This window comes from Erythranthe guttata, chromosome 11 (assembly GCF_056151865.1).
Source record: "Erythranthe guttata isolate IM_541 chromosome 11, IM_541, whole genome shotgun sequence".
Taxonomy (NCBI): Eukaryota; Viridiplantae; Streptophyta; class Magnoliopsida; order Lamiales; family Phrymaceae; genus Erythranthe; species Erythranthe guttata.
Genome location: NC_142543.1, coordinates 14,182,992 through 14,202,098, shown reverse-complemented (window position 1 = coordinate 14,202,098; position 19,107 = coordinate 14,182,992). Strand labels below are relative to the sequence as shown.

At 33.9% G+C, this 19,107-nt stretch overlaps 1 protein-coding gene and 1 non-coding gene across 2 annotated transcripts; both read left to right on the top strand.

Moving 5' to 3' along the window:
• Window positions 1-145: 145 nt before the first annotated feature.
• LOC105971147 (uncharacterized protein At1g65710) lies at window positions 146-3,319 on the top strand. Its single transcript, XM_012995992.2, has 3 exons — window positions 146-245; window positions 603-1,992; window positions 2,285-3,319. Exons 2-3 carry the CDS (start codon window positions 940-942, stop codon window positions 3,125-3,127), a joined length of 1,896 nt encoding a protein of 631 aa, XP_012851446.1. The 5' UTR covers window positions 146-245; window positions 603-939; the 3' UTR covers window positions 3,128-3,319.
• Window positions 3,320-17,019: 13,700 nt separating this feature from the next.
• On the top strand, window positions 17,020-17,099 carry TRNAL-UAG (transfer RNA leucine (anticodon UAG)). Its single transcript has one exon. It is a non-coding gene; the product is annotated as a tRNA-Leu (tRNA).
• Window positions 17,100-19,107: the final 2,008 nt, after the last annotated feature.

The following is a 19,107-nucleotide window of genomic DNA, read 5'->3' as shown; positions in this document are numbered from 1 at the left end:
AAAAAAAAGAAAAAAAAGAAAAAAAAAAAAACTTACAAAATAGACAACAATGTTATTCAGGTTTATCTACATACTGGTCAAAGTAATCCTCGAAACACAGTTTTGAATCTCTAATTTCTATGCCCAACTACAGAAGAGAAAACCTGAATTATTCTCAAAAAATTTATAAACTCCAATAAATCAGACCGTTATTCCAAATTCAAAATACGCATCAAGATTCCATTTTTTTTAATACAAAAAAATTTGTGGGGTCATATTTTTCTGGACAAAATACACTTTGCCCCCTATAAATTTCTATTTTTCGCAATTTCTCCCAAAAAAAAAAATGGATATTCCCCCTTCGAAATATTATATTGATTGCACTTTGTCCCATAAGCCAATTTTTTGAGGGCATTGTGCAACAAAAATAACATTTTATAGGGCAATGTGCAAAAAAATATTGTTTCGAAAGAGCAACATGCAATAAAACTAACATTTAAAGGGACAAAGTGCATCAAAATACTCAATTTCGATGAACTGTGCAACAAGAATAATATTTTGAAGTGAGAGACATTCACTTTTAAATAAATTGAGGGGGTAAAGTGAGAAAATTAGAAATTTAGAGGGGGTGATGTGCAATTTTCCCTATTATTTTATTATTCCCAAAACAGTAGTAGGTGTACTCTGACATCAATGTTTTTTTCCCTTTAATTTATTTAATTTTTAAAATAAAAAAAGAAAAGAAAAAGAAAAGGCCCTTTAATATGTTAACGGATATATTGAATGTTACCCACCCCGCCTCTGTCGAAATTTGAAATTTGGTGTCTCTTTCTTTAAAGAGTTGTTTTTCTTGATTACTGTACCCCACTTTTTTCTCTTTTGCTTCTTATCTTTTTATTTCGTTTGAATATTTTGTTTTATTTTTTATTTTTTGAATTTTTGGTTTTTGGTGTGTGAAAAATGGGTAGCTGTTTGAGTAAGAAGAGTGTGTGTGCTTCTTCTTCTTCGTCTCCGGTTGAAATTCAAAAACCGCCGGAGAAACTGCAATCTGATTCCCAATTGGAGAAGAAAGAAGCTGTGGTGAAGAAAGAGATTTTCGTTATCAAACACCGGATTAGCCATGAAATCGAGAGGCCGAGATCCGATGATGAGACCGGCGATTTGAAGAATGTTGAGGGTAAAATTGGTGAGGGTTTGGATGTTGGAAATGGCGGCGGCGGAGGAGGAGGAGGAGGAGCGGCGCCGGTGAGGACTTCGAGCTGCACGAAGGAAGAGGTGGACGCTATTTTGATTCAGTGCGGGAGGCTCAGCCGCAGCTCCTCCACCGGAAAGGCCGGCCACCTCTCGTCGGAAAACGGTGGGAGAAAGTACTCTGGTTCGAAGAGGAGTTACGATTTCGACAACGACAACGGCAGATCTGACGGGAACAATGTCGGGGAAGGAGACGACGACGCGGTGGCGAGGGAGAGGGAGAACCGCCGCCGCGAGCGGCACCGCCAGTCTCAGGGGCGGCGGAGGACCCCCAGTAGGGAGAGGGAAAAGGACCAGGCCGCTCAGCAGCAGCGTTCCGGCAGCAGAGAGAGGGTCGCCGGCGGCGGCGGAAGGCGGGTGAGCAGATCTCCTGGTAGAAGATCTGAATCTCCAATTACTGCAAATTCAAATTCATCTTCTGCCAATACAAATTCCAGACCGGGGAAGATGGTTTCGGTCCCCGCCACCGTATCTTCAATGGCAATGGACAAGAGTACCAACGCCGGCGAGCCTAATTCCGGGGCGGCGATTAAAAGGATCCAAGTGAAGAGGAATGTTGGAGGAGATGGGGCTGCTGTGGGTACAACTAGAACAGCTTCTTCTCCTCGAGCTCGATCGCCGGCGAACGTTAGGGTTTTGAATGAGAATTCCAATCAGAATCAGCCGATTTCACTTAGTAGAAGCAATTCGAGGAAGGCTGAGCATTCTCCATACCGAAGAAACCCTCTTGGTGAAATTGACACCAACATTATCTCTGCACAGGTATGGTCTACATTATCTTTCTTATCAATTCCGCAACTCTTAGGCCTCATTTGGTTTGGAGATTAGCCATGATGAACTAAATAATTGAACTTTGCTTGATGTTTGGTATCCGCAATCAATTGTCGGGTCGACCCGTCAAAATTATGTTATCATGACTTATCTTGACAACCAAACGAGGCCTTACTAATTCTGTTGAAAGTATAATCTGAAGCTTTTCTAATTGTCAATTAATTTTATTTTTATGAAACATGATTCTTGAATCTTGATTGTGAAAATGAAATGTACTTACCAGGCTCCACCTATTCAGAAGACCAACGGTGACAAGCACATAGTACAAGGGGCCGAGAACCGAATTAATCAACAACAGCACCTCGTGACAGAGGAAACAAAGGGACAGTATGGAATTTCAGGACATGTTGGATTGAACGTCATTTCTTCCGTGGGGCCCGGCGATAACCCGAAACTGAACGCAGTCGCAAGAACAAGATCCTCTCGACTGTCTAGAGAACTAGACATCAACCCCGAAACCCTATCGAACCCTAACGCACCACCATCTTCTTCCTACACCGCGTTGCTTCTAGAAGACATCCAAAACTTCCACCAAAAGAACACCACACCATCGCCGCCACCTCCTTCGTTCTCTCTCCCGGAGTGCTTGACCAAAGCATGCTCGATCCTCGAAGCGGTTGCTGACCTCAACTCAAGCACTGGCGAGAACAAGCCGGGTTTAGCAGTGAGGAAAACGGTGAAAACAGACCCCACCATTGTGGAATCCGAGGTTGTTGTGAACGATGATTTGATGGAGCCGAGTTTTCACAAGTACGTTACGGTGAAAAGGGGAGGCACGATTGGGGTGGGAGAAGACGATGAAGATTTTGAAGAGCAAGAATCTTCCGGAAGTAATAGCGTTGTTGTTGGGAGTCAACAGCAACAATGGCTGTCTTCTTCTGGTTGGGAGCCTAATTCTGCCGAGTCAACCGATCGGTGGACTTGTTCTTCTTCTGCTTCTGCTTCTTCGAGTGGAAAGAGAGTAGTGAGTGCTAAGAAGAGGAATTCTCAACATAGTGGAATCGGGAGGGGCAGAATCGGAACCGGTGGTGTGACGCTGCAAGATAATGTTGTGTTTCGAGTTTGATTTTAAATATGTGGATGTTGTATTTGTTTTAGTTTGTTCAATGGTTCTTTACATAGCTGTTTCTTTTTACCAGTTCTTTATCTTGTTAACTGGAAAAAACTTGAGCTGCTTTAACAGTTTGTATCATTTCATTTTGTTGTAAAATGAATTAATGAATTATGACGGTGAGAGATGAGAATTAAGTTTGATACATAATCTTCTTTAACTTCGTTAATCTTCTTTTTTTTTTTTTTTTTTTTAACTGGTTCCCCAATTTCCCTCTTGGTGTCTCGAACCCACAACCGATTAGATACTAGGTGCAAGGTGCTTACCAACGGACTACCTTGTCTTGACATTGATGGTTTCTTTGGATATGCCTTTAATGAGATTATTAGATAAACTTGAGTTGCTCGTGTAAATTCTTCATTTCTTTTGTTGCATATTTGTCAAGTGCGTAGTTTGTATTGCTCAAAACCCAAAAAAATTAAATGAGCCGAACTTGAGCCTAAAACAAAGAGAAATGATGGTATTTGAGCTTGAACCTATAGTTTCGAAGACCGATGGTATTTGAGCTTGAGCCAACCCTAATAATGGATTAGTGGTTGGTTGGTTACTCACTCTATTTTATTAATCACTAACTCATTATCTTTTGCTCCTGCGTCCTGCCTCGGTTCTCGTGGATTTTACAAGAGGGAAAGAACAAATATTTGAGAGAAGAAGGCTTAGAGTTATTTCAATATCTCTTTTGTAATATTTTCTAGAGTCTGTTTTAGGTACTCATCTTGAGCACATACCTTGTAAGTCTAGAGACATGTTAGGGTGAGTTGAAGACGCTAGACTTAATTATACGAAGGATACCTGTAAAATACCTTTTTAATAGGAAAGTCATTTACTTCCTTACTTTGTATTACTGTAATACTGTTTATATTAGTTTATTTCTTCTTTGGAGGCAGTCCAAAAATATTTACTTGTGGACTTTGAATCTTGTGTTTGTAATTTTACTCCGCTGCACGTTTTGTTAAGCATTATCATTTTTTTTTTTTGAACACATGTTAAGCATTATCATTCTTCACATAACATCTTTGTTTTTGTCTAATTATCACGGATTCACAGATTGACTTTCAATTGGCATCAAGAGCCAACACTTGACCAATACTAAGTGTCGTGTCGTTCCTGTTTTATTTACTGCAGTGACACGAATTCGTGATGGACACCTGAGTGTCTGCAAGCATACATCCTCTCGTTCTAAATGGCTACAATTACACTTATCGGAAATTCAAGATGAGTGCCTTCATCATATCCATTGATGAAAGAGCGAGCTTGGAGATCAATTCTCACTGGCCGATGGCGCCCACCCTCTAGTGTTGATGAAGATGGTGGTGTCACTGTCACTCATTTAATCGAGTGGGTTCACGGAGATACAAATGAGGTTTTGTAGGTCTTCTAAAGGTCTTCTAAGGAATGAAAAATTGGTGAACAATGTTGTGGGAACTCTTCCTGAGAGGTTCAACATGAAGGTGAGCGTCATTCAAGAAGCGAAGGACACTTCTTCGATGAGTCTGGATGAGCTGATTGACAACCTCAAGTACTGAAATGAATCTCGAAGATCAAAATAAGGACTCCAAGCTGAAGTTGGAAAAGATGTTGAGACATCTGATGATGAAGAAATGGATCCACAGAAATACTTGAACAATGTAGTTGTAATATATTGGGCAATGATTAAAAAAATAAAAATGCTCAAATAATTAAACTTAATATATGAATGTATTATATATTCAGGCACGTGTGACGGGCAAACATTTAAACATTTAATTTGTATAATTCACTATTTACTGTGGTAATTACATAGTAATTTTTTTTGTTAAACAGACTAGACGACATTCAAAGATTAGTATTCTAATATAAAATACTTGGTGAATAAACCCACAAGGAAAAATTCAAAGTCAGTTTAAAATATCGGCAAATGGTAAATAAGTTCATGACAAGGGACTTAAATGCACATATGTCATCCTCTAGCTCTATATTGTCTAAATCAATGTTCTCAGAATCGGACCGGTTATAGAACCAGACAACCATTTGGGTCATCGGTTTATAGGGTCGAACCGATTCAACCGGCTTTTTGATTTTTTTTAATATGAGATTATTTTATTAATTTTAATGTTTTAAAAATTATTATTTTCTTTATATTTTTAATATCTCATTTATTATTTTCACTTTAATCTACTTCACCTCACTTTTTACTATATTTTATTGCTTATACTCTATATTTTTCTATTTTTTATGCTTGAAATCCGGCAATCAGCCACCCCTATTCGATCACCCATGATCATATCCGACAATCCTTCGACCACTCATGACAAGATCCGGCCACCCACTACTAAGTCTGTCAAATCTAGCCACAAAACCAACTCAGGGGTGATTCAAGACGTTTTGGCCGAAAATCGGGTTCCTTGCCTGACTCGTCGGTTCTCGGGTTTTACCCGGTCGAACCGAATTTTGGTAATTTGACCCCGGTTTTTGATTTTTCAGGTTTCAGATGTCAGACCGAACTGCTTTATAGCCAGTTCACGGTCGAACCGGTTTGACCGGCCGGTTCGGTCCGGTTCTAACAACATTGGTCTAGACCACTTACTGAAACTAAGAATCCGTTAGAATCCTATCGGAATAACGTATCCAATGCAATATCTTATTAGAGTTTCTAACAATGTTTCGGGAGATGATCGTAATTACCGATACCACATGGACCTTAAAATTAGAATATTAGCATACCTCAAGGGTGTAGGTGTAATTTACCCTTCATTCTTTTAAGCAAACCACATCAATAATATAATTTGGCAAGATACTCCATGTAATTTTGCATCCCCTTAAAAAGGAAACTTGCATAATCTTTGGAACAACTTGCTTGTCAAATGGAGTTAATATGTGCTCATGACACTGCTTGGGACCCACATGATCGTAAACGTGATATTTTAATAATATTTCATTGGTCTTTTCTATCCTAAGGAGGACAAATACTAACCCATAATAAGTTCTAAACTAACGTTGTCTATACTATTGTTGCAGTACCAAATTTGACGCATGCATAATAGAAAAAGCATTTTCCAATTTGTTGAATTCTTGGAATTTTACACCACATGGGACTAAATGGGACTGAACTTTAAATAATGTTAAATTATAATCAGCAACAAATCCAAAGTCCTACAACCTGAAATGCTGCCAAATATACTGCACTTGTGGGAAAATCATAGCTTTTAGTGTGATTAAAACAATTTTTGAGTTTTTAGCATTTTTCTCATGGTCTTTCTAACTGTATATACTCGTCTTTCAGATCCTCAAACAGATGATGACCGATAAACAAACAAAAATCATGGGATTTGTCTCATTTTTCATGTTTGCCTCCTTGATATCCACACAAACCAAGGTTTTCAAAAGATCTAATGTTTAGAGGTGTAATTTGAATATTTGATATATAAGCACCAGGGCCGGTCCGGCGTATTCGGGGGCCCGGGGCGAGAATATATTTTGTGCCCTTAATAATATGAGGTCTCGGTCCGACTTTTTTTTTTTCCTTTTTTTTTGATGGAATAATATAGACAAATATTTATTAATTTAAATTTATTTATCAATAAATATTGAAAATATTAATGTATACCTAAATTTTGTTTTATAAAGCAAATGTTAGAAATGTAGGAAATAATTTTTGTTTGAATAAAATAAAAAAAATTAAATTGTATATATTGTAAACTAAGTATTAAAATTTATAAATAGAAAATATATTTTTTTTAAACAATTGATAAATAAAAAAAATTATACAATAGAAATATATTTGTTTTCACACAAAAAGTATTAGTATATATATATAAAAACACTGAAAATGGGCCCCTAGTAAAACTGGGCCCTGGGCGTGGACCCTGCTCGCCCCACCCCAGGGCCGGCCCTGATAAGCACTAAACTAGAAAATTACTTTCAGTAACATCAACGATATGAAATTTCTGTTTTCGATATTGGCCATATTATAATGAATAGGGTAGATAAAAAAAAAAAATCAAACTCGATTTTTATAAACATTTTCTTTAATTTTATTTTAGCAAAACCTCGTGTTGATAATGTGTTATAAAATATAAATTAGATTACGTATATGACTAAAAAATACATGCATCAATTCTATAATATGTCCACAATTGATTGAAATCAAATGTGGTAGAACTGTAGAGTCATTAATTAGCTAATGAAATATAATATAATATGATAGTATGGTTACAACTAGAATCTATGAGAACAAAGGAGTTATTGATTTATTGTGTTCGACAATACACATGATAAATTGGTTTGAAAATCAAAGCATGTATGTCACTTGTCGAGGTTGAAATTCATTAATTAAATGATAGACATAGTATATATATATATATATATATATATATATATATATATATATATATATATATATATATATATATATATATATATATATATATATATATATATATATACATAATATGGAAGTGTTGCAGATATAATATTACTACAGAGTTATGGCAGGAGAAAAATATTGTCTGGTATTCCAAAACTTTGGATCAAATTGCAATTTTTAAAATTTCTTAAATAAAGAAAAATAAATTGCGTCTTCCCTAAAATTATTGTCCCTCATTGAAATCGCCACGACCACCAACAAACTCCCACCACCACCACCACCACCGGCAATGACCTCGTCAAGCTGCGGGCTCCAAACAGAGAGAAAGAACATGTCTACCCCAAAATTATTCTTCTTCTCATTGAAATCACCACCACCACCACCAAACTCACAACACCATCTCCAGCAATCACCTTTTCACCTCGCCGCCACTACCCCTTCCTTTCACCACCCGCCTCCTCCGCTCTTCTCACCACAGACACTCTGATCCACCGCCAAATTCTCAAAATCCATCTCCCTTGTCAGCCACCTTTACTTGAGATTTGATTGTGGCGAGATGTGAGGCATGAACATTGAAGAAATCAACATTATTTTTTTCACACAGTGTTGGAGAAGAGGGATCACGTTACACAAGAAGACATTGGGTTGGGTTTTGTTGCAATTGTTTTTTGCGTTTTGTTATGTTTTCTTTTTTATTTTATTTATTTATTAATAATTCAATTCATTAAAATTAAGCTATATTATAAATAAATATTTAATAAATTAGTGATATGATTTAGTATTATGTTAATGTAGATTTTTGATCATATTGATTTTGCTTGATCTTGATGTAGTACAGTGTATAACAAAATATTCATATTCATTACTAAAAAACTTTTAAAAATCAGTGTAACAATTATCATTATTCTTCTTCTTTCATCTAATTCATTTTTGGTGACGTTTTTCTCTGTCGAAATTCTAACATCATCATTTATTTAATTAATTTTTAATTTACTGAAAAAATTTCTTATGCGGTTAATTTTTTATTATGATATTTGTTTTCTTCAACACCTCTCTAAAGACAGTATTAGAAATAGACTCCCTTAATGAGTAAACACAATTATAATTAAATTATTGAGAAAATTAGAATTGGTCATAAAAAATCATATAGACCGACACCACAAAATGCTAATATATAACAATTTTCCGTATATATAAACAGGGGTATCTTATTAGGAAAAAAATAAAATTTTATTTTATATAAAATATTATTATAAAATTTTGTAGTATTTTGAGAACTGCGGTATAAAGAAAATATCAAGAATAATTCATAATAAGTTTTGTCTCATATATTTTGCAATACTTTTATCGAGGAGCGCCGTGTGGAATTCTTTAGAAAGCAAAAATAATTCTAAAATCTAGCTAATGTAATATAAGTATATACAACCATTGAAACTCCTTAAATTAAGAAAAAAAATATGCATTATAGATGATAATTTTATTTTTTGAGGGGGCAAATAAACTAAAATATATAAATAAAAGTAAAAAAAACTAATACGAAAATCATTTTTTTCTTTTTGGAGGGGCGGCTCCCCCCTTGGGGTGCCTTAGTTACGCCCCTTCTTTCATTTGCCGTAGATAGTAAAAAAATACTTTTAAATTTCATATTTTAATTAAATATATAAATTTATCGAGGGCAAATTTCACTTTCTCACTTCGTCCTCGGACCTCGAACCACTTTATCCCCTCGTACTCTCAATTGTATCGATTTACCCTGTGCACTTGTACAATTGTCCCAATGTAACCCTCTCCGTAAATTTTCACGATTTTGACCTTGAAGCCGTTATTGAAGGTCTGAAAATTACAGGAATGATGACAGGAATGATGAATTCTTTGTTCAAGTTCTTTTGTTTTCAGTCTCAATTCTAAATATTTTGCCTTCAGTTCCTCATTTGCACGCAAAAAATGTTCAACCATTTGCTGAAGCTCTTCCTTTTTTCTTAAGCTCTAACATCCTTTTGTTGATAATACAACCACAACCTCGAGCTCGTTCACACAAAGGAGGATCGAACCATTTGAAAAAAAATCATAGTAATTCACTATATAATTGCAGGACGTACATATTCTCTGTGAAAGCATATTGAACCTTAAAAAACTTACCATAGCAATTAATTCTATTTTCATTAAGATTAGTCGTTGAGTTAACCCTACTTCAGTTTCTTCTAATGTAACTTGAGCCCACACTTGAGATTATAAAATCGAGCAATTAAGGTTATGAAGGGGTAAAGTGATTCAAGGATAGAGTACAATAAGTGGAAATGAAATTTGCCCATTTGTATATGTTTTATCCGCAAGTTGTTGTAGATATAATGATATTGATAAAATTAAAAATATTTGACAAATTAATTATTTTGATCTAAATAATAACATTACGTACGCCACATCCTTCAAAGTTTAATCAAAATCAAATTATAAAGTTAAACAAATCTATTTAATTTTGTCTTATAAAAAAAAATCTACTTAATTTTGAATAATATATTATTCAACCTCCGGAAGTATTTTGATAGCTATGTATGATAGTGAGTTTGTATGATAGTGAGTATGAATAGAATAATAAAGGGTCCATTTGATATACAACCCTAGAATGGAAAATATATAGGGATAGGTCCACCCCTAAAATTCTTCATTTGAGATACACCCCTGGAGAGGCAAAAGTACTATTGTGCCATTAAGTGAAATTTTCGCCCAACTACATCAGTAATTTCGCCCTTGCATTCAACATAATGCCCAACTGCATTTATAATTCTGGGCCTGCATTCAACATTATGCCCAACATCGTTTAGCATTCTGGACCTGCATTTATCAGTTTTACAGATTTATTTATCAAAAAAATATAAATGATTATTTTATTATTATTTTTTATATATACCCTTGTATTTTTTTTATTTTTTTTTTATTTTTTTATTTTTTAATTTTGTTTTATTTTTAGTTCTTTAATTTTTTTTTAATTTTTTAATTTGTTTTAATTTTTTGGGGTCTTAAGATATAAGTCCCTGGTGCCAAACCTTATTAGAACTAAATGACAAGTCTAACTAAAATTTGCTTCACATCCTTTATAAATTTTATTCCAAAAATGCCCTCCACACACAAAAAATAAAATCTGCACTAAGTAATATTTTAAACTGCATTTATAAAAAAAATCTGCTATATGCATTTTAATTTTTGCATCTAATAACTTTGATATTTTTACGTTTAACACGGATTTTCTTTCTTCATTTTACTTTTTTTTTTCAGTATTATAAAAATCTTTTTTCCCCCATTTTATTCTACATATTATTTAAAATTATGAATGTTTTTTTTTTTTTCTGCTATAGTCACCAACAGACACCCATAGGAACTTGTAGTAATCGTAGACACCCATAGGAACCCATAGTAATTGTAGACACACATAAGAACCCGTAGTAATCGTAATTGTCCATAGTTATTCGTACTCACAATTTACAAACCCTAACTTTGCCTTTGAACCCCAGCCGCCATCCATCTGTAGGCACAGTAAACCATAGTCATTCGTAGTCACACTCGTAAAAAAAACGAAATCGTAAAAAAAATGAAACCCTAGATCTACAACCACAGATCTACCACCACAACCGCGTTGCCGCCATAGCCATCGTCTTACCTTTTTCCCCATAACCACTCCCCACTGTAATCGGATCCACCACCACCCTAACAGCCTCCATAGCCGTCTCGCCAGTCCGTCATCCACGATAGCCGCCTTCATACCCATCGTCACCATAGTCGCTGCTAGTTCCACCAACCATCATAGCAGTTTTCATATCCAAGCCCCACAACCAGAGAACCGCCTCAACCAGTCCAGCAATACCCGCCATAGCCACCATACCCGCCGTTGCCACCATACCCGCCTCCATAAACAACCTACCATACCCTCCACCGCCACCTATCACTCAAATCTGATAAAAAAAATTAGAGAAAAGGGGAAGATAGAGAAAAACAACCCACCGGCTACCATACCCACGGCCATAGCAATCAAATCTGCCAGAAAAAAGAAAAAAAAAATACAGAGAGAGAGAGAGAGAGAGAGAGAGAGAGAGAGAGAGAGAGAGAGAGAGAGAGAGAGAGAGAGAGAGAGAGAGAGAGAGAGAGAGAGAGAGAGAGAGAGAGAGAGAGAGAGAGAGAGATACGGTTGAAACAAAGAGAAAGAGAAAAGGGGTGGGGTGGGTTGGGCGGCAGAGAAAAAAGGGTGAGAAGAAAAAAAGGAATGAAAAATAAATGTGATTTTTTATTACTTATATTAAGGGTATTTTCGGGTTAAATAAAAGTTAAAGGATGTGATTCAAATTTTATTTACGACTAAGGATTTAGTTAAAATATTGTATTTGAGGTTGTCCCCCATATCTAATTAATTTTGATTTAAGGGGTGTCTAACATATTACCCCTAATTTTTTTCAATTTTTTGATAAATTTACTGTACTGAAATTGACTACACATGACTATAGTATACGGACAGTCATTTATAGTTATATGTAGTCATATACTGTTTTTTTACCCCAAAATTATGGTCGACCGATTATGTAACCCGTTGATTATATAAAAAAAACTTCATTTATACCAACAAATAAATTCACAATTTGAATCTTGTTATTATAAATCAATTAGTACCCAACAAAAAAATCGAAAAACACAATCATTAACATCAGCATAGTATACATCAGAAGAAATGCATATCTTTTATATAAAAAATATATAATTACATGCTACTAAACGTGACTATATATAATTACATGTATATGACCATATGTGACTATATATGACTACATGTATATGACCATATGTGACTATATATAACTACATGTATATGACCATATGTGACTATATATAACTAACTACATGTATATGACCATATGTGGCTATATATAACTACAGATAACTAACTATATGAGTATAGTCATATATAGTATAATTTGAATTTATAGCTTCAAATCTCACTTTTCAACCCGACAACAACTCCGATCTATCTGTCCCAATATGAATCTCGAAATTAGTATATGACCATATGTGACTATATATAACTACATGTGACTAACTATATGAGTATAGTTATATATAGTATAATTTGAATTTATAGTTTCAAATCTCACTTTTCAACCCGACAACAACTCCGATCTATCTGTCCCAATATGAATCTCGAAACTAGAACACTAAAAGCAGGCTTGGTTCGACCCCAAACCAAAAAAAAAACGTAAAATAAAAAAAAAAAGAGAAAATCCACCCCCTATAAAACCCTTCCCCGTCGCCACACCTGCGCCACCGCAAGCTCCTCGCCGACCGCTCAAAACTGTGACACATAAAATACTAATACTATCAAATTCATTCGCCATTGAATCCTATACTGTTGACTTCATAAATATTAATAATTAAAAGAAATATCAAGGCTCACAATCCACTCTCTTCAACACACATACATACCCTCACTTCCACACACTCACAACAGTTAACTTTACAACAATTATAGGCTAGAAGATTATGAAGGTATTTTCCTCAAAACTCAATTTAGGAATGACATACTCACAGAAGCCGCCATATGATTGTATGTGCCACTGCAACCTAAAAATTAAATTCAACCAAACCAATCATAAAAAACAATCAACGATTCAATTTTTCGATTAAATATATACAAAACAATGAAAAAAAATGAGACCCAATTACAATCACATATCGGAAAAATCACCAAATTAGCCCTGTTTTGTTTTACCGGAAGAATGGTTTTCAGAAATCGAGATCAGTTTTCGGGACTTCGGCGATTCTGAGAGCCCATGAAATTAGCATGAGGAGAAACCCAGTAGCCAAAGAGAGCATCGATGTTAGCCATGGAAATGGGTACGCGTTCAGGCTCCACCACGTGGTGAAGTAAATCCCGATCTTCTGTTTTCCCGTTGCCTCCGACGATTCTAAAATCGGCTCCGATTGATCGGCCTCGTACGCCTTGTAGATAACCATAGAAGATTGCTCCTTCTCTCTGTCAGTAGAAGTGACTGGACCTTCGAGACGTGGAGCGGTTTGGAAGGGGAAATAGTGCAACTCCGGAGAGTTTTCGCCGCCACGAGAGAAGGCAACACCGGCGAGTGATGGCCAGATCTGGCGAGAGAGAGTAAGAAAGAGGGAGAGATGAAGAGAGATGGAAAGAACGGCGGTGTGAGTTCGAAGAGAAAAGATTAGAAGGGTTAGGGCATATATTGAGTTAAAACTAAAATGGGTAAAATAGGTACTTCAAGTTGTCTAGGGGGGTCTCACTAATTAAGATCATAATTTGAGTTTTTGACTAGAGCAGAAAAAATTGTTGTGCCTCCTTATATATATTTTCAAAACTAGGGGGTTATCACTCATTTTCCCTAATAATAAATTATAATATGAAAAATTGCTCTAATCCACCTAAAATAAATATTAATTAACCTGGTGACAATTTTATAAATGTGAAAACATACGATATTCCTCGAAAAAACATACGTTATTTACTTACAGAAAAAAGGAAAATCTCTAAAGTTTCTTTTAATAGAAAAAATATTACTTAAAGTTTAAAGTAGCTTAAGAATTATGTGAGATATTATAAAAAAATTATTAAAAGTAATTTGTAATATCAAAGATTGCATACCATAACATTTATAACTTTGGGGAAATTTGTTAGACACCCCTTATTTTGGACTTATATAGGTGGAAATCCTAGTTTTTAGATGAATATAGGCAGAGGTCCTTTGATAAAAAAAAGTAATATAAATAAAATAAATTAATTAGTATATAGACATAAACATTCTCAATTAATAAGAAAACAAATCTAATCTCTCTCTCTATCTCCAATCTCACGTTTCTCTCACCCTATATTTAATCATTCGTCTCTCTATCCCTATGTATCTCACGCCTCTCTCCCTCCATCTCGTGGTCCTGTGTTTTTTTTACTTTATTTTTTTTCGATGATGAAATAATATAGAGAATGAAAAAAAGGATCTTTTTAGATATTAGATGATTTCGTGGTGAAAAATTCAGAAATCCAAAATCCTTGCCAAATTTCGCATTGTGTCTTCCGTATGTAGAATCTTCCCATCGTTTGTTGTTAGCAATTTCCGTTTGCAGGTTGTTTTAACTTTGTTTGTTGTTTGAAGAATTGAGTTTGATGTTGAGATTCGATTCCTTTGGTTTACAATTTGTAAGGTATGTCTTAAGTTACATTTTGCAAACACTGTTTAATGTTTTTGCTTTTTACAATTTGTAAGGTTGTTTTTGTTGATGTTTTTAATGATGCTGATTTTTGTTATTTTTTTTTTCAATTTCCTGTTTGTATTTGGCGAAGTCATAAGTAGTTTATTGCTAGCAATTCCATAATGCAAGTTCTGCTGATTTTTTTCTTCATTTTGCTGTTTGCATTTGTCGAAATCATTGGTCTTTTTTTTTTTTTGTTTTTTTGCAATTCAATAATAAAAATTCTTATTTTTCAGTTTGCTATTTGCAGTTCACAGAGTCATAGGCGTCGCAGTTCACGAAATGGCGATTTTAGAGTACGAGTTTGTAAAATAAATAGTTATTTTTTTTTACGAATTAATTAAATTTCTTAGTTAATATTTGGAAGAGAGATGTTCGTGAATTTTTTTTGAGAGACATATTTTTTGGGGATTTGATTTGATTTAACTTAAGTGTATTTTGCCACAATAAATATTATTAATTTATTAAAACATGGAGATTTGACTTGGATCTATATACATATTATAATATATAGGGATGTATAGCAAATTGCCCATTTAACTCAACCTTATATGTTTGTCCGTACTTTATTTAGCACCTCAAATTTTAGGACTATTTATTTTATCTAATATACTAAGTTGTGGAATTATTTTTTCAATTTATCTATTTATTTTTATATGAATTATATTTTTCTTTATTCTCTTCAGATTACTATAAATGATTGAATATTGACAAATTAAAACATAATCATAAATAAATTATTTGAGCTAAATGATGACTAAAATATAGTCAAATAATATCTTATTAGAAAACTCTTTGAATGTACTTTAATATGAAAAAATATGTTTTCAAACTTCAAATTGTTTTAGAAGTTATAATAGAAATAAAAAATAGAAAAAAACACTTTGAATATGAAAAGTTACTTGTATAGTTAACCTTTGAATGAAATATTAACTAAATTACATCATTATCCTTTAATTTCTATAAACTCTAAAATATATGTAGGGATAATTTTGTTCCTACAACAAATGAAAGAATCCTTCCTAGCATTCATGTGTTATAGATAGTATAGATATATATACGTGCATACATGTTAAGTTTAAAACCTGGTGGGGCATTATTTGAAATTTGAGAAGCTTTTAAAACATAAAACTTGCTTTCAATATTTTAATTACTTTGTAATGTCTCCTTCAATGTGGTTATGAAGTCATTAAAATTTATTTGACCCTTAAGGTCACAACAACCCTGTAAATAGTGTCATTAGTTTATTTTCTAGGGTATCACATAAACATACAACACTAAGCATACGTACATACACGTCCACAAAGCATGCATCATCTTCTATATTTTTATATATACTTGGGGCACTTAAATAAGGTTTGCCTTTGAGTTTTTATCTTGGGAGTATGATCGGTCATGAATGCATGCACGAGTGGAGGCAATTATTCTCTTAGGACAGTGTCTTGGTGGCACGATATCTATTCAAGTGAGTTGTTCTACTGATTTATTGCTTTTACTTCAATCTACTTTATAATCCTATATGATTATCTTAATTTGATGTATTGAATGTTTTATATTGTTTATTATAAAATGAATTTTCCAAAATATTAACGACAAATATTACAGATACTCAATGCGCATAATATACAATACGACCCGTGATATATGATTTTTCAAATTATACTGCTAATAAATAGTAGGGTTAATAACACTTACCCCTTAAAATTGCGAATTAACGCTTACCCCCTCCATTAATGAGTTTAATGTAAGATCTTTGACTTTAATTATGTGCCATTTTACTTCCCAAATGTCCTTCTAGTTTTTAATAATATGGAATAACATCTTTTCAACTCTTTCAAAACATCAATTTCGTGAAATATAAAATTATTAAGAATATGATTTCAATTTATGGTTTACCTCTGCTTTTTAATTACTATATCACCTTATATAAATAAAAATCTCAATTTCCTTTTTAAATTATAACATATGTTAAAGCATTGATGAGAAGAAAAATATTATTTTCAAACTTAAACATCCAACCTTTTCTTATAATAATTATAAATTTTAAAAATTTATTTTAGTTAATCCAACTTAAATGTTAACAATAATTTTTTAATATGTTCAAGTTTCAAGTTGTGATTTCTTATTAATTTGTATTTATATTAGACTTATATATGAATTTAGATTTATATTAGGATAAATCATATTCAACAATTGTATATTATACACTAAAAGGAAATGACTAATATTCAACAAGTTCCTGTTAAGCGTATCAGACAGTTTGGCCGAGTGGTCTAAGGCGCCAGATTTAGGCTCTGGTCCGAAAGGGCGTGGGTTCAAATCCCACAGCTGTCATTTTATTTATATCTATTTTATATTTTGTATTTAAACCACAACAAAACATTAAATTTATTAAACAATTTTTTTGTACAAATTGGCATGGAATACAATATTGGAAAAAAAAAACAAAAAAAAATCGGTGAACTGTAATATATATGAGATTAGCGATACATCTTATATATAAAATAAGTTAATACTAGGTCAACCTAGGATAACACTAATGGTAATTTGAGAAGTAGGAGAGGGGCAGGAATTCGAACCTCAGACATAGTAGAGTTGGTGTTATGTACAAACTCTCCTAATGAGGGTTGATATCGTTATCTTTACTTTATCCGCTATTTTTTAATATATAGAAGAAGTTAACGCTAGGTCAACCTAGGATAAACCTAATGGTATTTTTTTTAAAACTTTTTTAAAATAATTTTTCTATTTTTATATTCCACGACATTTTATCCTTTTTTTTTTGAAATTCGAATCCCATTAGAAATTGGGGAAGTAGGGAGGGGGCAAGATTCGAACCTCAGACCTAGTAGAGGTTATTATTATTGGTGCTATTATTGTTATTATTATTATTATTATTATTCCGCTTTCCTTAATATCTTCTTTGTAACTATTATTTATTATTATTTTATTTGTCTACTACTGTCTCCGTTCATAAATGTGTCTCTTTTCATTTTGCACAAGTATTAACACTCAATAAATGTGGCTTGATTTTAGGAAAAACCATATAAAATTACTTAAATGACCTCTTCGTTGTAAAATTGGCCTATTTAATCTAGCTCTTTGGTTTGCGATTGTGGAAATACATAAAACGACAATGATAGAGGGAGGAGAAGGAAACAAAACAAATGAACAACAAGAGAGACAAACGTAGATAGATAATTGTGGGTGTAGGGGAGGGAAGAATGACATTTATATAGGTGTAATCCACCGGAAGTTACAAAGGAGTTACAACCACTACTAAGTCTAGGGATAGGTGGGGTACTGGAAAGTTGATAATCCATAGTAGAATATGGAGGTTACAAGCTCTCATGTGTTGGGATAGAAAGACCCATTTTTTCATATTATTTACAACACTTCCCCTTGGGGAATGACTTTCAAAACATCACTGTGCTTTTCATGTTGCCTCGTTATAACCATCCGAATAATAAAAACCCAGTGGGGAAAAACAACCTCGGCTAGGAAAAATAGTACAACGCACAATCTTTCCAACCAGCATGTGTTGCCGCATTAAAACCTTGGCGAGTGACGAAAACCCCGTAGGAAAAATAAACCTCGCACGAAGGAAAAAGAGTACAACAGGGCACCCGCGTATCTTCTGGAAACTAAGTACCTACACGGTACTCCCCCTCAAGTTAACTCCCCCTGATATGTACTAGGGAGTGAGCTCGGATAGTCTACTAAAGTCAATAGCCTTAACATGTTTTCAAAAGTTGACTTTAGGCAAAACTTAGTCTAAAAGTTGGAGTACTTATCTCGAATTTTGATATGCGGGGTCCTTATTTGCTTAAGCTATTATTTTTGCTGATCGAAGAAAACTTCAAAGTTATTTACTTGGAGTTGTCACATCTAATGAAGTCCATCTAAATTTTCTCAATGCATATTGTATTATAGTAAAATTCAACCCCGTAGGATCTTCTATCTTAGTCAATTTACAGGAATCTCGAACATCAGGCCATGTGCATTCACTCACTATCTCGTGAAGCAAAAATCATGCGTGATTTGACCTGGTGGACAACTAATATACTTTTCCCAAAACCCCAATACATAACTATATTCCCAATACTAAACCACAGACTGAGAACGAGCTTTATGTGGATATGATTTCTGGTCAATGCCAATATAAACCACAAGCTTCGAATCTTTCAGTGATGCATACGACGTGTCGGTAAGGTGAGCTAAGTCTACCTAATAAATTTACCGAAAATGTTAAATCATATCGAGCACATGGAGTTAGGTGTAATGATGCATATATTGCATTTACATATGGCACTTCAGGTGCTAACAGTTCCTCGTCTTCCTC